The following is a 26,077-nucleotide window of genomic DNA, read 5'->3' on the forward strand; positions in this document are numbered from 1 at the left end:
AACAAATGGTATTGAGAAAACTGGATATCCACATGTAAAAGAATGTAATTAGACCTTTTTCATGCATCATACTGAAAACATCAATTCAAAATGGATTAAAGACTTAAGCATAAGACCTTAAACTCTGAAATAAACATAAGACCTTAAAGTCTGAAATATGTAGAAAAAACATAGAAGAAAAGCTTCATGACACTGGTTTTGACAATGTCATGGCTCTATAAACATGACACTGAAAGTAACTACAATGAAAACAAAAATAAACATGTAAGACAATGTCAAACTAAAAAGTTTCTGCATAGCAAAAGAAACAATCAACAGTGTGAAAATACAATGTAGAGGATAGGAGAAAAATTTTGCAAGCCATATATCTGCAAAGGATTAATCTGCAAAATACATAATAAACTCATACAACTCAATAGTAAAAAATAAAAATAAAAATTAAAATTAAAAAAAAAATCTGGTAACCCGATTTTAAAATGGGCTTAGGTCTTAAATAGACATTTCTCCAATGTCTGTACTATAAAGTATGTGTCAGGGGAAGAGAAGTTTAAGTATAGAGTTTTGGTATAGTATTGAACTTAAGGTGTTATCAGCTTAAAATAGAGCATTAGCTTTTATGTAAGTCCTAAGGTAACCACACACACAAAGAATGCCTAAGATCAAGTATATGAAAAAGTGCTTAATGTTACTAATCATTAGAGAAATGCAAATCAAAACCAAGAATAGATATTAGGATGGATGTATATATATTTTAAACCAAATGACACCTTTTGACAAGGATGTGATGATATTGGAACACTTGTATGGTGGGACTGCAAAATGGTTCAGCTACTATGGAAAACTGTGGAGGTTCCTCAAGAAATTAAAAATAGAACTACCTGTATAATACAGAAATCCCACTTCTGGATATTTATACAAAAGAATTGAAATCAAGATCTCAAAGAGAAATAAATCATAATACTTTTGGCAATAGCCAATATGTGGAAATGGCCTAAATGGCCATTGGCAGATGAATAAACAACATGTGGTTACCCAGCCCTTATTAGGGATGGAGAGTATCCCCTCATATACCTATAATACACATAGTATTTCTACAATTTGATACTTTTCAGCCTTAATAAATAAGGAAATTTTATAATATGTGACAACATGGATGAACCTGAAGGATATTATGTGAAGTGAAATGACCAGTCATAGAAAAAAAATTCTTCACTATTCAACTTATATCAGGTATCTAAAATAGTCATATATATAGAATCAAAGAGTGTAATGGTGGCTGATGGCTGGGAGAGGTTGAAATGCAGAGACACTAATCAATGAACTTAAAGTTTCAGTCAAGCAAGCTTGATTGATGTATAAACTTTAGAAATCTGCTGTGTAACATTGTATCTAGAGTCAACAGTAATGTATTATATATTTATAAATTTGTTAATAGGGTAGATCTCATGTTCAGTGTTCTTACTACAATAAAATAAAATATTAATGGAAAAACCTTAAATAAAATATTAGGAGACAGAAACCCACCAGCACATTAAAAAGTAATTCATTATGACAAGTAGTGTTTTACCCCAGGGATGCAAGGATAGATACTATTACAAAATCCATCAATATAATTTATATTGCTAATAGGTCTAAGAAAAAATGATTATTGATGATGAAAACGTCTTTGAATAACATTTAGCATCCATTATATTTCCAGTTTTGATAATCAGATCAGTCCTTCCACTGGGAGAATTCTATACTCTACAAAAATATAATTTGAAACATGTCATCAAATTATTTTCAACAAACAAAATTTGCAACAATTCATCAACATCGAATCTTCACTAAGGAAAAACCTAAAAGACTTGTTTAAGAAAATGGAAATGATCTATTATATAAGAACAGAGATGAAGAAAAGAATAAAGAACCACAAACATGCATTAAGCCAAGGAAATATTTTATAAAAATAATGACTTCTTGGCGTGTAATACATTGAGAATTATGATACAAGTTGGGATGATGTTCACTAAATTTAATTGGCAGTGTCTTTGTGATGGTTAATTTTACACATCAAGCTGACTGGATTAAGGAATACTCAGAGAGTTGGTAAAACATTATTTTTAGTGTGTCTGTGAGAGTGTTTCCAGAATAAATGACCATTTGAATTAGTAGACTGAGTGAAGAATATCTGCCCTCATCAGTGTGAGAAGACATTATCCAGTTTATTGAGGTTAGTATAGAACAAGAAAGACGAAAGGTGAATTTGCTCTCTCTACTGGAACTGGGACATCTATCCTTTCCTGCTCTTGAACATCAGCTCAATGTTCTCAGGACTTCAGACTCTTCTTACAACAGGCCCCTCCCACTTTTCCGGTTCTCAGGCCTTCAAACACAGACTAAATTACATCCCAACTTTCCTACTTCATCAGCTTATAGAGAACATATTGTGGAACTTCTAATCCTGCATAATTACATGAACCAATTTGCATAATAAATTCCTTCTTATATATCTATGCAGATATATATCCTGTTGATTCTGTTTCTCTAGAGAACCCTAATACAGTCCTTATAATTTCCAGAAAGTAGCACAAGTACTAATTTACATTATAATTTGATAAGTCATGAAAAATTTTTATTCTGGTGGGTAATACTAAAAGAATAATAAATGTATGTATAATGGATAAGTTAATAGAGTGGAAAATTAGGATAAGAAAAAAATTACTAACCAACCCCCTTCCCAAATAAAGGGAGGACACATTAAACAAATGGGACAAATACAAGATAAGTAGGTAGCTTTGTCCTAAAATATGTCAGCAATTATATTAAATGTAAACTGACTAAATAGGCTAATTACCAGGCAATAATTTGCAAGCTGCTAAAACAACAATATGCAGTTACAAGAGATATACTTTAAACTTACAGATGTAGAAAAGTTTAATGCAAAACTGCAAAAGGATATAATATGTAAACCATAACCAAAGAAAACTTGTGTAACTATACTGATATCGGAGGATATAGACTTTAAGGCAAAAACTTTTTTAAGGATGGTATTTTATAATAGAAATTGGCTAATTCAGCTGAAGATGTAATAAGCCTAAATTTGTATATGTCTAATGATGACATAGATATATAGTATACAGGTAGTGCTTACTTTGCATGGTATCATGTTAACTAAAACATGTGCTTATCTGAATTGTGTTTTCATTTTGCATGGAATCATGATGTGTGTGTATGTATTATTTGATAGAACTAAAACATATTTTAAAAATTGGGCAGAACTAAAATGAAAAATATTCAAATCTACAATTGCAGTTGGAGATTTTAACAAACCTCTTCCAGTCACTGAGAAAACAAGCAAACAAAGAAATAATTAGGATAAAGAAAACTAAAACCATACGATTAACAACTTAACCAAGTTGACACATGTAATACATTATGTATATAGTACTGGCAAACCACACATTATTTTCAACTGCTCATAGAGTGTTTACTAAAGTTGTATATTTGCTGAACCAAAAAACATGCTAATACATTTCAGAGGATTAAAATAATACACAATACATTCTCTAACCACAAGGGAATCTAGCAAGATTATCAATAAGAAAAAGATAAACAAAAATCCCCCAATTGTTTAGTCATTAAGTACTACACTTCTGAATAGCTTCTATGTCATAAGTCAGTATAAAAATTAGAATATATTTTAAACAAAATTGCAATAACAATATGACATATCAAAAACTTGTGGAGTGTAGCTAAAGCTGTACCTCCAGGAAAATTTATAGTTTATATTGCATTTATTAAAAAGTGAAGATAAGTTGAAAATCAATGATCTTAGTATCCAACCCAGTAAGTCAGATAAATAGTGAATTAAACTCAAAGAAAGTAGTAGAAAGATAACAATAAAGATATAATGGTTAATTTTATGTGTCAACTTGACTGGACCTTCAGGTGACCAAATATTTGGTCAAACATCATTCTAAAGGTTTAGGTGAGGATGTTTTGGTTGAGATGAATATTTAAATCTGTAGACTGAGTAAAGCAGATTGCCATTCCTAATGCGGGTGGGTCTCATCAATCAGCTGAAGGCCTGAATAGAACAAAAAGGCTAACCCTCTTTCAAGTAAGAGAGAATTCTTCCTGCCTGACGGCTTTTGAACTGAAACATCAGCTTTTTCCTGCCTTTGGACTCTAACTGCAACATCGGTTCTTCCTGGTTCTTGAGCCTGCTGACCTTCAGACTGGAACTATACCATTGGTTCTCCTGGTTCTCAGGTCTTCAGACTCAGACTGGAACACCATCAGCTCTCCTGGATCTTCTGCTTGCCAACTCACCCTGCAGATCTTGGAACTTGTCAGCCTTCATAATCACGTGAGCCAATTCCTCATAATAAATATGTTTCTCTATACATAGAAAAACATCTATTGGTTCTAATTTTTCAGAGAACCCTAATTCAAAACATGAGAGCAGAAATTAAAAGAATAGAAAAGAAAAAAAGTAGTACATTAGCAAAAGCAATTCTTTGAAAATACTAACAAAATTGATGCATCTCTGGCAAGTCTGATCAAGAATGAAAAAGAAGGCACAAAAAAATCACAATCAAGTTATGCTCCCCTTAGGAGTACAGTTAGTTTAACTTTTCAGAGTTGGTCAATGCAATTCATAGAAATAAGGAGAAAAATATATGCTAATAAAAATAGATAATAAGAAGCATTTAATAAAATTTACCTTTTCTTCATTATAAAAATCTCTTGGTACACTAGGAAAAGAAAGGAATTTCATTAATATGAACTTTGTTAATCTTCCCAAAGCTATGAAAACATCTTCCTTAATAATGCATTAATATGTTTTCCTCCTAAAATGAGAAATGAGACAAAGATGGCTATGATTTATCCCTTTAACATTGTACAGCTATTCACAATATTGGTCATTAGATGAGAAGGAATTGGAACTCATATACATTTAGTGAAAATGAAAACATGCAGTGGTTGGTATAACCACTGTGGAAAACTGCTTGGCAGTATCAAAGTTAAACATACTAATATCCTGTGGATCAATATACATTTAACAGAAATGCATATAGGTATTTACCAAAAGATATGTACAAGGTTGTTCATGGTAGTATTATTACATCAACTGTAAAATGAATAAATTAATTTGTAGTGGTGCCATAGCCAAACAATGAAATGCTATTTTAATAATGAAATTAAATTAACTAATGCTACAAATATAATAGAAATAGAAGCAAGAAAGAGAGCAATATGTATTGTATAATTCTACCTGTCTAATTCAAAACAGGTAACAGTAGCCTACAGTAGTAGAAGTCAGGATAGTGGTTATTTTTAGAGAGGAGAGTGGGAATATTAACTAGGTAAGAGTATGAAATAGGCTTCTGAATGGCTTGTATTTTTTTTCTTGTATTACTTGTCCTTCTATTGTATTTTTTAATGTGGATTGTAGTTTCATGGGTATGTTTACTTCATCAGAATTCATTAAATACACATCTATAATCTGTGTACATTATATATATTTGACAAAAATATTTATCTTAAAATTAAATACCTATTCCTAATAAAAGAAATTTATAACATATAAATCAATGTATACTTCTTTAAATATCTCTCTCTCTTTCTATGCTCTCACCCTCCCTCCCCAGAATTCAGGATCTTATTTAATGGGGAAATACTAGATGCATAGCCACTAAAGTCAGGAAGAAGGCAAGGATGCTCAACCTCTCCACTATTTTTAATACTCTAGGAGTATTTTTAGCAAAGCAGTTAGACAAATACAAACAATTGGAGACATAAAAATTGGAAAAAATAAAGTAGTCTCTATTTTAGATTATATGATAATATATCTAAAACGGCAAGAGAATCAACCTTAAAATGAATACAAACAAAAGAAGGGTGTATACTAAAATCTAGTTATAGAAATAATACCCTATTAGAAAAGGTAATGAAGAGAAGAACCCACATAAAATAGCAATAAGAAAGTTAAAATAACTAGGTATAAAATTAGCAAGAAAATCAATATGTGGAAGACTTTCAAACTTCCTAATAATGTAAAAGTATACTTGAATAAATAAAAGGTGGTATCCTTTGTTCTTGAATAAGGTGGCTCATTATTTTTTCTTCTACTTTCTGAGATTTACTTTTTTCTTTACTTTTCAAAGTCAAATGCTTATGTAATTAAAACATTTTCAGTTTTTCTTCTCTACATACATATTTACAAAACCATAAAACTTCCTCTTGATTAAGATATGTCTGTGTCTTATGAGGCATTTTTGTTCAGTTCTGTTTTATACATTTCATTATGATTTCTTCTTTGCTAATTAATTACCTACAGATATATTTTTTAGTTTTCAAAGTATTTTTGTCATGACTTCTAATTTTATTTTACTGTGGTTAGAATATAATATCTACAATTTTGATTTTTTGGCATTTAACAATTAATTTGTTATTCACCAAATACCTATTTTTTTCAGACACTAGTGTAGGTTCTAATGATATCATGGTGAAGAAGTAACCCTACTTCTTTGCCTTTATAGTACTTACTTCTATTGTGATATACATTTTCTCTTTTAAAAATATGTATATATAATTTGTGGTTTGGGCATTGTTCCTCTTTTGGTGTGGTCAAATATTATTGCAGTGCTCTTATTTTTGTCTTGCTTCCTCATGGTCACAGAGTGGCCTTGTCTAATGTCTCCTGGATGTCAAGGGGGGTTGCTTTTCTCTTTTCTAATTCTCTGATTCTAATATCATGTTTTCTAAATCATAATCTTGTATACTTATCTCAACAATTTATGGTGTTTTTGAGGTTCAGTCTGTTATATTTTGTGATTTACTAGGGCTATTGCTAGCAATGTTTTACAAGCAAAGCAACTTTTATCTTTCAGATATTTACTTTAAGAAAATATAATAGTGTTTTAGGATATTATTTTATTAAATCTTGGGGCTCAAATTTAGAAATATTATATTATTCATTTTATTGCTTAAGTTATATTTTCCAAACTTTTTAGGCTAATGAATCTCCTTGCCAATATCTCCTTGCCAATTGTCTCATACACTCAATAAAATTGGTTTTACTGGCTGGGCACGGTGGCTCATGCCTATAACCCCAGCACATTGGGAGGCCAAGAGGGGCAGATCACCTGAGGTCAGGAGTTCAAAACCAGCCTGGCCAACATGGTGAAACCCCATCTCTACTAAAAATACAAAAATTAGCCAGGTGTGGTGGCAGATGCCTGTAATCTCAGCTATTCAGGAGGCTGAGGCACAGAATCTCTTGCACCCAGGAGATGGAGGTTGCAGTGAGCAAAGATCATGCCACTTACTGCACTCCAGCCTGGGCAACAGAGTAAGACTCTGTCCTCTGTCTAAAAAAAAAAAAAAAAAGAAGGAGAAGAAGAAAGAAAAGAAATTGGTTTCATTGTTCATCATGTTCTCTTGTATGTAAAAAAAAATCAATTTGAAGTTAAAACATATCTTAGTACAGTCACATCTATTTTATTTTAAGAAATATTACTCAAGTATGTATTTAGTTTTGACATTTTCACTTAGCAAGTCATATATGCCATTTACTTCAAGTTAACATGTAAAAAGCTCCACTTTTTTGTCAAATTGATTTTAACTTTTTGTGTGTGTGATTTAATAACCAAGCATTTTTGTTATAGCTTCAAAAATAAATGTATATTGCTTTAATGAACTGATATTTGAAAACTTTTGTGTTTTTACTGCGAAAACTACTACCTGGTTTATTTTTGTTATTTTTTGTGTCTCATTGTAAGATGTCGAGATAAGTGATAAGGTCTCAGGATGCTCTGCAGGCTTAGGTTATCACCACCACTATATTTTCTTTCCTTACCAATAGTTTTTTGAAGTTATTGATACATCTTTATGCAGTGTATAAGAATTTTCATCAAAGGAATACTATTAATGTATTTCAAGAAAATCATCTTAAGGCAAATCTGTCAGAAATATATCATTATTTTAACATTGGCTATTTTAATCTTTCCTCTTATTTTTTTTTTTCCCTAACCAATGATAGGTTAAATTTACTGTCATTGGTAACAAAAAAATAGTAAGGATACAAATAATAATTGAGAATCATTTAACAGCAAAAGTTATCAGTATGGCTAGCATTGTTTAGCTTAATGACTGAGTCTTAAAGATGATCATATTATAATCATGATGTGTTCTCAAATTTTTCTATTTTAAAGAAATAATATTTTATTAATCATCTTATTGATTTAAAAATAAATATTAACCTTTTTAATGATGTGAATCTCTAGAATACCTTTATAATCTTCAGAGGGTTCATAAAACATCAGTTTAAAATATTGAATTCAGTCAAAGAGAAAATAGGATTTGATAGAAGAAATTTGAAGCCAAATTTGAAGCCACATTTCTCAAGTGCATAGGACTTAATCTTATCCCGTTTCATGTTTTATTTCATCTTCATTTTCTATCTCATTTTTCTTTTCTTCCAATTTTCATACTTATTTTATATCATGTCATATATATTTATATTCTTCCTCATTTCCTCTTTGAAATTAGGTGGAGGTTATTGGTAAGTGTTCATACTGAAGCAGAGTCTGTGTGCCATTTTGTTTTAATATAGAAAACCTATATTCAAGTTCTAGAAAAATTGGTATTCTAAATAAGGTTGTGTTATGTGGTATGATTTTACTTAACATTAAACTTTATTTGAAGCAAGTTAAAATTAATGTTAGAATTAAGAAAATTATTGTTCTAATGTTTTCCAGCTGCTAATAGGTTATGAAAATGGTACTGTAGTATTCTGGGACTTGAAATCTAAAAGAGCAGAACTGAGAGTTTATTATGATGAGGTAAGTGATTTCCACTGAAATGTTTGAAAGAGTATTGTGACGTTATGCCTGTTTACTACTTTTAAGCTTTGTACTTTACCAATATGTTTAGCCTTGGGAAGTTGCCTAATTCTGACCCAATGCTTCACACTGTCTTTTGGTATTTGTGTAAGTTCCATCTCTGGTTTTTCTCTTAAGAGGAAATTCTGCCTTGACTGCCTATTTTGGGGCCCTCTTGTGGCATCTTATATACTTTGCATTTGTTAATAGGTCCTGGCTTGTACTCTTACACACTTGGGTGCCTGTCACCTGTAGTATATCCCCAACTTTGTCTCAACTGCTTTTCCTTTCTCTAGGCTCCATGCTACGGTGTGCCTTATTGTCCTTAAGGTCTCTAAAGACACTATTCACACCTTCCTTAGAAAATTCCTTTTCAGAGGCAAAAGGTTCAAGTCAGTTTGAAAGGTCTTGTCTTCTAATACTTGTCTTCTTAGAATAAAGAAAAATTTTGTAAATAGTAATACTTAATAAGTGACCAGATCTTAATAAGTGACACTTATTAAATGACAAGATCTTGAAGTAAGTTTTATTGTACATAATTGAGACTTGAGTAAGTTTGCATTTAGGGGAAGCAACAAACTCCTATTCATCAAGGAATAATCTCCCAGTTGACACTTCAGTTGTTCAGATATTAATTCCAGGCCATTCATTATTTTTCCATTCAGGAGAGGCTAACAAGAAGATGGTAAAACTGGGAGCAACAGATTAAGGGAAATTACCTTTTGTGCCTGTGGAAACAAAGGTGATCATCCGTGCTATTAATTCAATTGGAAAATGGTGGGAGTAGGAAGAGATAGGAGGAAAATATAGGTCAAAAATTTACGTCCAGTAAAACCTACTCTTATATAGGAAAAGTGTCAAATAATTTAAGACAGCAATGAAATAATTAGAAAATGAAAACCACACACACGTTAATTTTACAACACTTCCTCATTTTTTCATTGGAGGAGTAAAAAATGTCTCCAAATGAACCTGTAGTCACCCTAGAATGCTTTACATGTTCTCTCCCATCCCCCTCATAGCAGTTAATTGTTTAAGTTTTGGTGCTTAAAGATATAAGCCTTCACCTATTTCATAAACTGTACAATTCATTACCAGTGGTTCTCATAGTGGTAAAAAAGTTTAGAAAGAAAATAAACTGGCAGCTGGGTAATTTTTTCATGATTGGTGAAAAATAATCTGGTAAGTAATATCATTCAGTTATGTTTTTTATAATCAAATTCTTGAGCATCTTGAATCATAAGAAGAAGGTCCTAGTGAGCTAAGCTAGGATTTTCCTTTTGTTATACAAATCATAAAGATGGGGATGGATAGTGCTCCCTCTCCTCCCTCTCTCAACACTAGCAGCTAAATAAGAATATGAACACCATGGGAATATTTAGTCAGTTGGAATTAGAATAACCAGTTCAAAAGGAAACCCAGAGGAAAATGCTGAATCATCTAGCTTACCTATGGCCTTAAAAAGTGTGGAAGAAACGTTTTGAGCCTTAAAAAAAGAGTAAAATTGCAGTGAAATTTTAAAATCAGGATTAGCAGCTGCCTAAGTGAGTTAGTACAGTACCACAATATATGTAATTTATACCTAGAAGTTTTTGATATCTGATATATGTATATAAATCTATCATATTTATCTACTGTAATGCGTCATTATATGCTCTATTGTTTTAATAGAGATAGTTAAATACTTCATTTCACTACCAAACTTTTCAGCCTCTCCTCAGCACTTTACCTCTCATATCTAGAAAACATGCTTAATACTTACCTGAAATGGTTTTTCATAAGTCACCAATGAGCTCTTCATTACTATACACAGTGACCTCTTCTTAGCCTTTACATTCCTCACTAAACCTGTGGCTTTACCTCAGTTTCTCCTCCTTAAAATAACTTATTCACTTGACTGTGTCTTTCCACTTCATTTATCATGCCTCCTTTTTCCATAACTGATTTTTCCCTTACCTCTCCTTTACATTATTGATATTCTTCAGGATACTATGTCTTTACCCTCATTTCTTCTCTCCCCAATTTATACTTTCTAATGTTTATATTCTCTCTTATCATTTCAAATATTACCTTTATGCTAAAAAAAAAAAAAGAACATTCATATATCTGTAGCCTTTACCTCCCTCCTGAACTGTAGATCTAAATATATAACAATATATTAGATAAATCCAACGAAATATCCCATTGGCACTGAATTTGTATTTAAATATCTAAACCTCCTTCAATGTTTTCTTCTGGTTTTAAAGTCTTGTTTAGTTAATTCAGCCTAGATCCCTCAAAGTAATATTTGTCTCTTCCATCAATATGTAGTATATGCAATCAGTTTCTGCAGTCTTTCTGATTCTGACTTTATATTGTCTCTTTTATTTCCTCTTTTCTCATTCCCACTTCCAATGTCCTATTTCAAGTTGTTGTCTTTTGCCTGGATGACTATAAGAGCATTTTAATTAATCACAACCACTTTTCCTTTGATATCTTACCTCTTCAATATATCCTTCATTAACAAGATTATCATTTTAAAACAAATTATGGAATTCTCTACAACAGAACCTTTGAATAGCTCTCCATTGTCAACAATAGAAAGTCCATATTGCTTGACATGAGATTTAAGGTCCTAGTGCCATCATTCCTCTTTAGTTAAATTTACAGCATCCTTCTACACATTCCCCACATTTCAGACATATTACTCACTAACTTCTATATATAACATTTATTTCTTATCTCTGAGCCTTTGTTCCTTCTAACTTCTCATCATGAACTGCCTTCTTTCCTCTTCTGTATATCAAAATTCTGTTAGGTCTTTAGCCTCTGTATAACTATTTAGACAATTTAACTAGCCTCTTCATGAATAGCCATTGATGAATTGAGTTGTTTTGGAAATCCAAGATTATTTGCAGAAACAAATACACGAATTTTACTTTCACATTAACTGTAAATTTTTTCTTTCGTTACGTCAATAATTCTTAAGTAATCTTTCACAAAGCAATCCCTCAGAGTTTGGCCTGAGGAAAATTTTTTAACTTCTTAAGAACTGCTGTATTTCCTTTTTCCCATGTTGTTATCCAGTTTTTTGGATTTCCTTCTTTCATGTTTTAAAGAAACTCAGTCTCAGCCTCTGAGTTGATAAAACTAGCTAGTATTTTATGTTTAAAATTCTGTTTTCTATCTCTTAAAATTCTTTTTAGATTAGTTGTATTAATTTTGTTTTTTTCAGTAAGCCCTCTGAGCTCCCCTCCCTTTTTTTGAGAAAAGAATAGGGTATAATCTAATAAATAGAAATTGAGTATTTATCCATTAAGTTAGATCAAATGCTAGCTACTCAGTAATGCACTACATGAAACCCTGATCTCTAATAACAAGTTGGTTTTACATGCTTGTTTTTCTAAACAATAAATATTCTTCTTTAATAGTACTGACTTACTTTGGCTTTATTGTAACTATTATTTTTATATCTGTCTTTTCCAGTAGATAGAAATTCAGTGAAATAAGAAGGTTTAGGGCTGAGGGTGCCTTTTCTGCCTCCACCTTTGATGACAAAACAGTTTGAGACAACTTTAAGTTAAATGAGGCTCATCAAAGTTAACATGTAGGGGAGGCAAGAAGATGTGACTTTCCCTTGAACCACCTACAGAAGGGAGAAGAAATAAGCAGAGGAGAAGAGAAAGAAGTATTTTTCCCTCTAACTTCCTCTGCTGGACTCTAGCAAAAAAGAAATCTCTGCTTAGTAATGAAGGCCACAGAGTGAGAGAAAACACAAGTCCAGGGTTTCATGTTGCTTTTTCCATTTAATCAATCTTATTTTCTTGATGATATGTCTAATAATTACTTTAGCCATCAGTTATCTGCAACTCTAATAATACTGATTGCTTAGAACTTTTATCAGTTATGTACATATAACTTAGTTTGGAACTTTTAGTTGTATGTGTCTATGTGTGACGTTTCAAACAATAAATATGATTAGTATTCACTTATATTAATCTTCTCTCTGTTGCTGTTTTATAAGTGTCTTTAAGGAAAAGATGTTGTATGCTTCTTTTCTGCCTTTATATCTACTATAATTTTTCTCATAGTACTTAGTACTTTACCCAAGTTCTGCATAGACTTTATTAATTTAGAAAGAATACCAAGGGTGTGGAAATGTGTGTGACATTAATTACTAAATCAGTCAGAAGATATTTATTGAGTACTTACTTTGTGCTGGTCGCTATGCTAGCATTGGGAATACAATAGCTTGGGAAAAAGGAATACAGTCAGCCCTCTGTATCCATAAATTCCTTATCCTTGGATTCAACTAACTATAATAGAAAATATTTTAAAAACAAAAACAATTTTAAAACAATATAATAATTTATAATAATACAAATAAAAAGACAGTATAGTATAACTACTTACATATCATTTACATTCTATTAATAATCTAGGGATGAGTTAAAGTATATGCAAGGATATTCATAGGTTGTATGCAAATAGTATGCTGTTTTATATCAGGGACTTGTGCATCTGTGGATTTTAGAATCTGAAGGAGTGTGGGAGTTCTCTAACTAATCCCCAATGGTTACCGAGGGATGGCTGTAATTACTTTTGAATCTTATGTGACTCAAAACTGCAGAGTTAATCTGAAAATATAAAAGAAAATTTAGACCTTTCTTGCTTTAAATTGATTTAAATAGTATATGCAAGAGGGCAATACAGTGCAATGATTGACAGTTTTTCATAGTTAGACCTTGGTTTTGAGTTGTGTGACTTCAGCAAGTATCTCAGTCTCTCAAGACCTGTTTCATCATGTGTAAATTGAAAAATCAATACCCTTTTTTATAGGATTAAATGAGATAATGTGTATAAAATGCTTGCCATGGGGTTTGGCACATAGAAAGCCTTCGGATGGTAGCTCTTAAATTATTTTTTTAATTGGCTATATTAGGAGGAAATAGGACTTCATTTTACCAGAAATTATATTCTGATATGGGTCAGAAAAAATATATTTTTAAAGTGTTATTAGTATAATAATTTTATATCAGAATAGTCTTTCTTTGGAATATAGAATGATATAACTTATCTACTTTTTCCCCCCTACTTGTTTTTAATTGTTATTTTATTAGGCTATTCATTCAATTGATTGGCATCATGAGGGCAAACAGTTCATGTGCAGCCATTCAGATGGTAGTTTGACTTTATGGAACCTGAAAAGCCCAAGTCGCCCTTTCCAGACCACAATTCCACATGGTAAGATGTATGCTTTCAAAAGAAATAAACACTGACTACTCAGTGCCTTGACTTGAAGTAAGATAGATGGTATTAATGTGTTTGGTAGAAAAAGGTAATAGGACATAGCTTCTGGTTCTGAATACCCCTTTTATGCCACCTACAGATCCCTATGTTGTACCCCAAACTTTCCATACTTCCTTCTTCCTGCCAACCCACATCCCTGCTTTGTAAGCTGTACTTATATAGTGTCCCAGCCAAAAGTCGGATAATGGATGGTTGATATATCTGAGGCAGAGGAGATAACACAGGAAATATTGTTGCTTTTAAGGGTTGAGGAGCCAGTGAGAGAATTGCACTATTTAGATCTGACTCTCAGACTTAATTCCTATACTGCTTTATAGTCTATTGCTTTCTAGATTCTCCACTTGTTTCCATTTCTGCCATTTGATTCCATTAAGTTATGAAGACTGTGGTTTTAATTTTAGGCTTTATTTTTCTTTTTGGGTTCCACATTGAAAAGAGCATTTTAATCCTAAGTGAGGATTTTAATCTTAATCAAGAATTTATATTGGAGCTGTATGCCTACTGGGGAAGAATAAAAAATTCAAATATATAAATATGTATAATTCAGATGACTAAATTATTTGATAATATTGGTGATTATCTGAGTTCTATGTTTACCTCATACCATTGATTATTTGTAATAATAGATATGTCAGAACCTAACAGTTGATCAAACATATTCTATTTTACAGTTTCTGAGCATTTGTTATCATGTCACATTTGGAAAATAGTGGTATGTTTTCTGTAATGGGTGACCCATAGATCACAAGCATTCTTAGAATTATGTCATGATGTGTCTCTGCCATTTTTTTGTACCATGATCACTTGCTCCATCAGTAAATGATTAAATTATTGCAACATTCTTCCAGGATGTAAATGTTTTTTAGCCTTTAGCTGGTTTATTTAGAGTAGTTTTATTTAAAACTACTTGTGTAGTGTCACACTGTATTGCGTATAAGTAATCTAGATATGATTTAAAGTATACAGGAGGATGTATGTAGGTTATATGCAAATATTATGCCATTTTATATAACAGACTTAAGCATCTGTGGATTCGGGTATAGGAGGGGGAGTCCTGGAATCAGTGGATACTGGGAATAACCATAGTTGAGTTGAGCATACTTTACATATGCTTACTTAGAGATGCTTTATTTAGAGATTGCCATTACAGAAACCTTGGATAGATATTAGCTATACATACCAATCAGGATTAACTATTTATTTATACGAGAGGCAATAGGTTCTCTCCACACACCCCCAGTTAACCCCCAATTCTCATGCCTTTTATTTGTAAAAGTGTAATATGAGTTAGTTATAAATTTTCTACTTACTTCCTTATGTTCTTCTCAAATATCAGTTTCTATTTGTTCTTTTGGCTAGACTGGACATTTGATACTTTCATTTTTTTACCATATCCATATTTATTTCATCAGTTTTGATTGTTTTCTATTATTCTGGTTTTCTGTTGAAATAAAGTTCTATTTACAGGTTGTTCAACACATCAGCCTTGATGTCTTTTATAATATGTAAATCAGATTATGTTCCTGTTGCCTCACAATAACATAAGCACCAGTGATTTTGATAATAGAGGCATTTATTGTCATATCTGTTGACATTCTTTGGGGTTTTTTTTCCCTTTTGTTTTAGCCATTTTTCTAAAATAAAACTTTTCTCTAAGTACCATTTTAGATAGATCCTATAAGTTTTTAAATGTAATATTAATCATATATAATTTTCATTAATATTTAGTTTGAGATATTTTCTATAATTCCTATTATAATTCTCCTTTGACCCTCATTAGTTATTTAGACATGTGCTTTCTACTTTCTAAACATTTTCATATTTATTATTTGTGTTATTATTATTAATAAAAGATGGGTCTTGCTATGTTGCCCAGGCTGATCCTAAGCTTTTGGAGGCCTCAAGTGATCCTCCCTCTTTGACCTCACAAAGTGCTAGAATTACAGGTGTGAGCAACCACACCCAGCCTTAATTTCTTAGCATGTTTTTATGATGGATTTTGAAATTGTAGTCAGAGAATATGATATAACTAGTTCTACAAAATTTACTGAGATTTGCTTTATAATCAGTGCAGAGCCAATTACCATAGCATTCTAAATGTGCTTGGGAAGAATGTACATTTTCTAATTGTTACATAAAGGTCAAACTTGAAATTGTGTTTTTCATTTTGTATGGTTTAAATCTTTGCTAATTTTTTGTTTTGATATTTCAATTCTTAGAGAAGCGAGTTAACATTTCTCTTATAATGAATTTTCCTTAGTAATTCTGTTCATTTCTGTTTTACTTTAAAAAACAAATAGGTTAAGGTAGTTGATGGTGTTTTTCAGATTCCCTGTAATTGAACTGATACTTGTCTAGTGCTATCAATTGCTGAGACAGTGGTATTAAATTTCCTAATATGATTATAGAAGTGCATGCTTCTCAGTTTAATTCTGCCCATTTTTGCTTTATGTATTTTGAGGATCTATTACTAGGCATCCATTACATATCCTATAAAGAGCATAGCCCACCTTTTGTATACACAGGTTCTTCACCCATAGATTCAACAAAAGTATTCTGAGAAGAAACAATTAAAAGTACAAAAATTTAAAATAATAGAAATAAAAAGAAACAATACAGTGTTAAAACTACTTGTGTAGTGTCACACTGTATTGCATATAAGTAATCTAGATATGATTTAAAGTATACAGGAGGATGTAAGTAGGTTATATGCAAATATTATGCCATTTTATATAACAGACTTAAGCATCTGTGGATTCGGGTATAGGAGGGGGAGTCCTGGAATCAGTGGATACTGGGAATAACCGTAGTTGAGTCTTGTGCTTTTATCTAGTCACAGAGTTCAGTCTATTAATATTAAATGTAATTACTGATGAGATTGAATTTTGGCCTACCACTTTATTATCTGTTTGGTGGGTCCTGTCATATTTTTCCCTCTTTTCTCTTTTTGCCTTCTTGGGGGTTATTTCAATTTAATTTAATTGAAATTTTAATTTAAATATTATAATTTCATTTCTATTATAATTTAATTTTAATTTAAATATTAATCTAAGCATTTTATTTTCACATATTTTTTATTGGTTGCTCCAGGGATTACAATATACTTCCTTAACTATTCAAAGCCTATTAGAGTGAACATTGTGACACTTCACATAAAATGTGCAAGTCTTGTAACCATATAGACCTATTTCTCTTCCCCTACTGTCCTTTATGCTATGGTTATCATATAGTACATCCAAATATATTGTTATAATTTTTGGTTTAAATATTCACGTGTCTTTTTTTTAATTAAGAGGAAAAACAGTCTTTTGAATTTTCTTTGCTATTTGTAATTTGCATTTGTTCCTGAAGATACAAGAACATTATTTAATTTTTATTTTAGGCCTAGTGGAAATGAATTCACGTAGCTTCCTTTATCTGGAAGTTCATTTTTGTTTTGTTTTGCCTTTTTTTTTTTTTTTTTCTTTTTTGGAGGCCATTTTTCTTGGATTTAGATTCCTGAACTGAGAGTTTGTGTGAGCATGTGTGTTTTGGTTTTAAGGTGACGGACACTTTACATGATCTTCTGCCTTCCATAATTTCTGAATGAGGAATCTGCAGTAGCTTGAATTTTGCTTCCTCTTTATATAATGTGTCACTTTTCTCCAATTGCTTTCAAAATTTTGTAGGGTATCTTTTATTTTCAGCAATTTGACTACTTTATGTCTAGGCTTGGTTTCTTCAAGTTCATTCTGTTATTCTGTTAAGGGTTCTACCAAGTTTCTCATATATATATATATATTATATATATATGATATATAATTTGCTGGGTCATCAGCTGTTTTACTCAAGATTAGCACTGTTGATGGCATTGTTCTTATGGCTGATTGCTGCTGTTACTGCAGACATCGATTTTTCCTGTTTAGTGGTTTCAAATATGTATTTATGGTTTCAAATGTGTATTTTTCAGTTGCAGTGCTACCAGTTACACATGCATACATACACACATACATATACAACACATATCTACAATATGATATTAAACCAAATCCTATCAAATACTTAATAGCGAAAATTTTGCTCAGAAGCAGGACAGGGGTGTCCACAATTACCACTTTTATTTAATATTTTCCTGGAAATACCAGCCAATATTATTAGACTTGAAAATGAAATATAATATTTAAAAATTTAGAAAGAGTATTCAAAATTTTAGTTACTTTTTCATAATGCAATTAGACAACACAAAACAAAAATGAATTAGGAAAACTATTACATGCAACAGTAGAATTCTGTACACAAAACAAACAAAATATAATGGATGAATAGAACCATTTTAGATCACAGCACCCACAAGAATACATGGGAATAAGCCTTAACGTACATGTGAAGTATTATTTCTATATGGAACATACAACAGAAAACTTGAATAAATTAAAAACATACCATATGTATGCATAGTAAATTCAATATTATGAAGACGTTGATTTCCCACATATTACTTTATAAATTCAGTTTGTTCCCAAGAAAAATAATTACAGGGTTTTCCCTGACAAAAACGAGCAATGGGGAAAGGATTCCCTATTTAATAAATGGAGCTGGGAAAACTGGCTAGCAATATGTAGAAAACTGAACAGGACCCCTTCCTTATAGCTTATATAAAAATCACCTCAAGGTGGATTAAAGACTTAAACGTAAGACCTAAAACCATAAAAACCCTAGAAGAAAACCTAGGCACTACCATTCAGGACATAGGCATAGGCAAAGACTTCATGACTAAAACAACAAAAGCAATGGCAACAAAAGCCAAAATTGACAAATGTGATCTAATTAAACTAAAGAGCTTCTGCACAGCAAAAGAAACTAACATCAGAGTGAATAGGCAACCTACAGAATGGGAGAAAATTTTTGCAATCTATCCATCTGCCAAAGGGCTAATATCCAGAATCTACAAGGAACTTAAACAAATTTACAAGAAAAAGTCAAAAAACCCCATCAAAAACTGGGCAAAGTATATGAACAGAGACTTCTCAAAAGAAGATATTTATGTGGCCAACAAACGTATGAAAAAAGGCTTATCATCACTGGTCATTAGAGAAATACAAATCAAAACCACAATGAGAAACCATCTCACGCCAGTTAGAATGGCAATCATTAAAAGTCAGGAAGCAACAGATGCTGGAGAGGATGTGGAGACATAGAAACACTTTTACACTGTTGGCGAGAGTGTAAATTAGTTCAACCATTGTGAAAGACAGTGTGGCGATTCCTCAAGGATCTAGAACCAGAAATACCATTTGACCCAGCAATCCCATTACTAGGTATATACCCAAAGGATTATAAATCATTCTACTATAAAGACACATGGACACGTATGTTTATTGCAGCACTATTCACAATAGCAAAGACTTGGAAACAACCCAAATGCCCATCAATGATAGACTGGAGTAAGAAAATGTGGCACATATACACCATGGAATACTATGCAGCCATGAAAAAAGAATGAGTTCATGTTCTTTGCAGGGACATGGATGAAGCTGGAAACCATCATTCTCAGCAAATTAACACAGGAACAGAAAACCAAACACTGCATGTTCTCACTCATAAGTGGGAGTTGAACAATGAGAACACATGGACACAGGGAGGGAAACATCACACACTAGGGTCTGTCCGGGGATGGCGGGCAAGAAGAGGGAGAGCATTAGGACAAATACCTAATGTATGTGGGACTTAAAACCTAGATGATGGGTTGATGGGTGCAGCAAACCACCATGGCACATGTATACCTATATAACAAACCTGCACTTTCTGCACATGCATCCCAGAACTTAGAGTTTAATAAATAATAAAAAAAGAAAAATAATCACAGGGTTTTTAAAATTAGATGAGCAAATATGTAGCAAAGATAAACAAATAGGAAAATTATTTAAACAAGGAGTAATGGTTAATTACAGGCAGTTTGGAAGGTTTTGGTGCCCTGAATGATTCTTACTGAAAGAAATAAAATGTTGAATATATCAGTTTTTTTTAATTTTTATTTTAAATGTCATTGAGATGGTAAGCATGAAAATAAGGAATCTAAAGTCTCCAAAAGAGAATTAAACTAGAAACTCTGAGAGGTAAGTAAGTGACAATAAATTTTGTTCTAAATTATCTGCTATACTTTGGAGAGCTTAAACTTCATTCTTTAAAAAACAGGTTTATTGAGATATAGTTCACAACAGCAATTCAAAGTATAAGCTTCAATGATTTTTTAATATATTCATAGTTGTGCAATCAACACAATTATTTTAATCATTTAATAAATTTAGAACATTTTCATCACTCCCCCGAAAAACCCCATACTCACTAGCAGTTCATTTCCATCCCCACTCCTTCAGCCCTAGGTAATCACTAATCTTTTTCTATCTCCCTATAACTCCATTAAAAAATGAGTGAAAGACCTAAATATACATTTCTCCAAAGAACACATGAAAATGGCCAACACATACGTAAAAAGGTGCTCAGCATCGTTTATCGTCAAGGAAATGCCAATCAAAACCACTATGAGAAATCATCTCACACCTATTAGGATGACTGTTATCAAAAAGTCAAGAGATAACAAATGTTGGCAGGTATATAGAGAAAAGGGAATCTTTGTAAACTATTGGTGGGAATGTAGATTGTACAGTCATTATGGAAAACTAGTAGAGTATGGAGGTTCCTAAAGAAATTAAAAATAGAACTAAGATAAAAACCCAGCAGTCTCTCTTATGGGTATGTACCCAAAGGAAATGAAATCGCCACCTTATAAAGTTATCTGCACTCCCATGTTCATGACAATATTCACAATAGCCAAGATATGGAAACAGCCTGAATGTCTGTTGACTGATGCATGGATAAAGAAACCAAGCTATTTAAATACAATGTAACATTATGCAGCCTTAAAAAAGAAAGACATCCTATCATTTGCCACAAGGTAGCTGAACCTGGAGGACATTATGCTAAGTGAAATAAGTTAGACACAGAAGGAAAAGTATTGCATTGTCTCACATGTGAAATTTTTTTAAAAAGTCAAATATACTGAGATAGAGAATAAAACAGTGGTTACCAGGGGCAGGAGGGCTTGGGGGAGAAAACAGGGAGATGTAGGTCAGAGGATACAAAGTAGCAGATATATAGATAAACAAGTTGAAATCTAATCCACAGCATAAGGACTAAAGTTAATATAATTGTATTTGAGAGTTCTGCTAAGAATTTTAGCTGCTTTTGCCACCAAAAAAGGGTTAAATATGTGAGATGATGGATATGTTAATTTGCCTCACTACAGTAACATGTTTATCACCTATGTACATTCCATAACATCATGTTGTATACCTTAAATATATACGATAAAATTTATTTTTAAAAACCAAGTGTCTCAGTTCCAGGTAAGGTTAAAAAAAAAAGTGTACACTTTAAAAGTTTAGAAGTTCCTTTAGTTTGTATATGAATGTTTTTTCATCTTTTGCTAATCTCTAAATGCCTCCGTTTCACCCACAGTATTGAAAGATGTTTTATCTGCATATATATAATTCTGCATTGGGAACTATTTTTCCTCAGCACTATGATGATATTATACAACGTTTGCCAGGCTACCATTTTATTGTTGGAAGTATTCAGTCATATAATTTTCATTCTTTTGTGGTGATTCATCCTTTCTGTGACTTCTATTACAATTTTATCCATACTTTGATGTTTTATGATTTCATTAAAGTGTGTCTAGTTTGGACATCTCATTCCTTATCCTGCTTTTGTTGTAGGAAAAACTGGTTCTTATCACACGACCATGAAATATTAGGCTCGCAGACACTTTGAAGGGTGAGAAGAGCAGGGTTTATTGAGTGAAAAGGAAAAAGGGGAAGCAAGGACTCTCAGCAAAGTGAGAGTCCCGCTAATAGACTTCCTGTCTCACAGATTGAATCCCAGGTTACTACCCCCAAACAGAAGAGGTCAGGCACCTCCCCACTGCAAATGGTGTGAACTTCCTGAGGCTCCACCCCAGTGGGCATTCCTCCCAGTGTGCAGACCGGTTGGAGATTCTCCAGGGACCCCTTTATACTTGGCTTGTCTCATTTTGGAATACATTGGGGTTTTTTGATCTATAGATTTATATATTTTATTTGTCATGAAAAGTTACCGTTATGTATTCTTTAAATATTGCCCCTGTTCCATTCTATCCTCTTCTCAAATGTATTTTAGACATATTAAGCTTTTCTTTTTTATTTTTTGGAGATAGGGTCTGGCTATGTCACCCAGGCTGGAGTAAAGTGGTGTGATCCCAGCTCACTGCAACCTTTGCCTCTTGGGCTGAAGTGATCCTCCCACCTCAGCCTCCTGAGTAGCTGGGACTACAGGTGTGTGCCACCACACCCAGCTAATTTTTGTATTTTTTGTAGACACAGATTTTCACATGTTGCCTGGGCTGGTCTCAAATTCTTGGGCTCAAACGATCCTCCAACATCAGTCTCCCAAAGTGCTGGGATTACAGGCATGAGCCACCATTCCTGGCTTTCATATATTTCAATATAATGTTTTTTTCTGTCTCCTTGCTTTTCTGTACTGCATTCTGAGTAATTTTTTTCAGATATAACTTCTTTCACTAATTTTCTCTTCAACTATGTATATTCTGCTTTTTGTGAAATAAATTTTCTTAATTTCTATAATTAGTTTTTATTTGTAAAGTTAATTTTGCAGATTAGAATTTTACATACTCATAATTTGCAAATCTAATAATCTTTTGGTCTTTGGGATAATATCCTTTATTTCTTTAATCATTACATACACATGTCTTCTATATTCTGGGTCTAACTATTCTAATGTCCATAGTTATTGGAAGTATAAAGCTGTTTATTGTTTCTGCTGATTTTTATCATAGTGTCTAACTTCCTTTTAGTGTAATGATATTGGGTTGAAAGCTCATTGCTCAATATTAATACGTTGAGTAGGATTAGATTGAGGATTTTGAAAGCTTTTTTTCAAAGAGAGTCTTCTGTTGCTTCTCTGACTTACTTTGAGATGAAACAAAACACAATATCTGCAACTTACTCTCAGCTCAGAAGGGAAATAATAGCATATAAAGAGAAAGAATATGATAAGGCAATTGTGGGAATAAACAACTAGAGAACTTGGGTAAATGGCATAGAAGAGATTTTTTAAGTAAATTTTCCTTAATTCTATATCAAAATAAAACTGTTCAGTAAAAAAATGAAGGAGCCTTAAAAAATGCCAGACTAGAATTAGCAGTCTTTGGAGGATACCATTTCTGAAATAAAGGAGGTTATGACTCTTGGAGGCCAAGTGGTAAAGAGAAACAAGGAAGCAAGCATTGATAATAGAGGGCCCTCCAGAAACAAAAGAAAATTACAAAATCAGAATACACATCAACACCTCCACACACACATAAATGAAGTACAATTAATAAAACTGTACTTTGCCAAAATAAGAAGTTGCTCTAAATCTAAGAAATATACAAAGCTAACCTACCTGCTATGTGTTAATTCTGGTCCACAAAGAATATACACTTCAAATTAACAACCGTTGGAATCCATCCTCATAAAAAGATGTCATAAAAGAAAAAAGTAAATAGAGTAAAGATATTTTAACTTCTAAAAATTCTCATCAAAAACAACCACAGGTAGTTTGGGTTTCACCTTCTAGATGTAGACCTGAAAAGAGTATAGCTCCCACTTTAGGGAAGTGGTGTCTGCCATTTCTGAGGCTTGAGTAGGCTGTTTTCCCCTCACAGTGTAAACAAAACCACCAAGAAGTTCAAACTGGGTGGAGCCCTCCTTAGCTCAGCAAAGCCACTAAAGCCAGACTGCCTCTCTAGATTCCTTCTTTCTAGGCAGGCATCTCTGAAAAAAAAAAAAAAAAAAAAAAGGCAATAGCCCCAGTCAGGGGCTTACATATAACACCCCCATCTCCCTGGGAGAGAGCACCTGGGGGAAGGGGAGGCTGTGGATGCAGCTTCAGCAGACTTAAACGTCCCTGCCTTCTGACTCTGAAGAAAGCAGCAGATCTCCCAGCACAGCATTCAAGCTCTGCTATCGGTCAGATAGACTCCTCAAGTGGGTCCCTGATCCCCATGCCTCCTGACTTAGAGACACCTCCCAGCAGGGGACAACAGACAACTCATACAGGAGAGCTCTGGCTGGCATCTGGCAAGTGCCCCTCTGGGACGAGCTTCCAGAGGAAGGAACAGGCAGCAGTCTTTGCTGTTCTGCAGCCACCACTGGTGATACCCAGGCAAACAGGGTCTGGAGTAGACCTCCAGCAAACTCTTGTAGACCTGGAGAAAAGGGCCCTGACTGTTAGAAAGAAAACTGACAAACAGAAAGGAAGGGCATCAACATCAACAGAAAGGACATACACTGAGAAACCCCATCTGAAGGTCACCAACATCAAAGACCAAAGGTAGATAAATCCACGAAGATGGGGAAAAACCAGCACAAAAAGGCTGAAAATTCCAAAAACCAGAATGCCTTTTCTCCTCCAAATGATCACAATGCCTCACCAGCAAGGAAACAAAACTAGACAGAGAATACATTTGACAAACTGACAGAAGTAGGCTTCAGAAGGTGAGTAATAACAAACTCCTCCGACCTAAAGGAGCACGTTCTAACCCAATGCAAGGAAGCTAAGAACCTTGAAAAAATGTTAGAAGAATTGCTAACTAGAATAACCAGTTTAGAGAGAACATAAATGACCTGATGGAGCTGAAAAACACAGCACAAGAACTTCATAAAGCATACACAAGTATAAATAGCTGAACTGATCAAGCAGAAGACAGGATATCAGAGATTGAAGATCAACTTAATGAAATAAAGCATGACGACAAGATTAGAGAAAAAATAATGAGAAGGAATGAACAAAGCCTCCAAGAAATATGGGACTATATGAAAAGACCTAACCTATATTTGATTGGTGTACCTGAAAGTGAAGGAGAGAATGGAGCCAAGTTGAAAAACACTCTTCAGAATATTATCCAGGAGAACTTCCACAACCTAGCAAGAAAGGCCAACATTCAAATTCAGGAGATACAGAGAACACCACAAAGATTCTCCTCGAGAAGAGCAACCACAAGACACAATTGTCAGATTTACCAAGGTTGAAATGAAGGAAAAATTGTTAAGGACAGCCAGAGAGAAAGGTCGGGTTACCCACAAAGGGAAGCCCATTAGACTAAGAGCAGATCTCTCTGCAGAAACCGTACAAGCCAGAAAAGAGTGGGGACCAATATGCAATATTCTTAAATAAAAGAATTTTCAACCCAGAATTTCATATCCAGCCAAACTAAGCTTCATAAGCAAAGGAGAAATAAAATCATTTATAGACAAACACATGCTCACATGCTGAAAAATACTGTCCCCACTAGACCTGCCTTACAAGTGCTCCTGAAGGAAGCACTAAACATGGAAAGGAACAATCGGTAGCAGCCACTGCAAAAACATACCAAATTGTAAGGACCATCAACACTCTGAAGAAACTGCATCAACTAATTGGCAAAATAACCAGCTAGCATCATAAAGACAGGATCAAATTCACACATAACAATATTAACCTTAAATATAAATTGGCTAAATGCCCCAATTAAAAGACACAGACTGGCAAATTAGATAAAGAGTCAAGACCTATCAGTCTGCTGTATTCAGGACACCCACCTCAGGTGCAAAGACATATATAGGTTCAAAATAAAGGGATGAAGGAATATTTACCAAGCAAATAGAAAGCAGAAAAAGCAAGAGTTGCAATCCTAGTCTCTGATAAAACAGACTTTAAACCAACAAAGATCAAAAGACACAAAGAAGGGCATTGCATAATGGTAAAGGGATCAATGCAACAAGAAGAGCTAATGATCCTAAATATATATATCCAACCAATACAGGAGCACCCAGATTCATAAAGCAAGTTCTTAGAGACAT

At 33.0% G+C, this 26,077-nt stretch overlaps 1 protein-coding gene across 4 annotated transcripts in view; it reads left to right on the plus strand.

The window, feature by feature from the left end:
* The window catches only part of STXBP5L (syntaxin binding protein 5 like), a 468,757-nt gene that overhangs the window by 205,141 nt on the left and 237,539 nt on the right, over positions 1-26,077 (plus strand). For all 4 annotated transcript variants that reach the window (XM_030941686.1, XM_030941695.1, XM_030941689.1 and 1 more), the window contains exons 8-9: positions 8,748-8,831; positions 13,970-14,093. In XM_030941686.1, the coding sequence (XP_030797546.1) occupies positions 8,748-8,831; positions 13,970-14,093 (208 nt within the window). The remainder of the gene's footprint in view (positions 1-8,747; positions 8,832-13,969; positions 14,094-26,077) is intronic.

The sequence above is a fragment of the Rhinopithecus roxellana genome, chromosome 1 (assembly GCF_007565055.1).
Source record: "Rhinopithecus roxellana isolate Shanxi Qingling chromosome 1, ASM756505v1, whole genome shotgun sequence".
Classification (NCBI taxonomy): Eukaryota; Metazoa; Chordata; class Mammalia; order Primates; family Cercopithecidae; genus Rhinopithecus; species Rhinopithecus roxellana.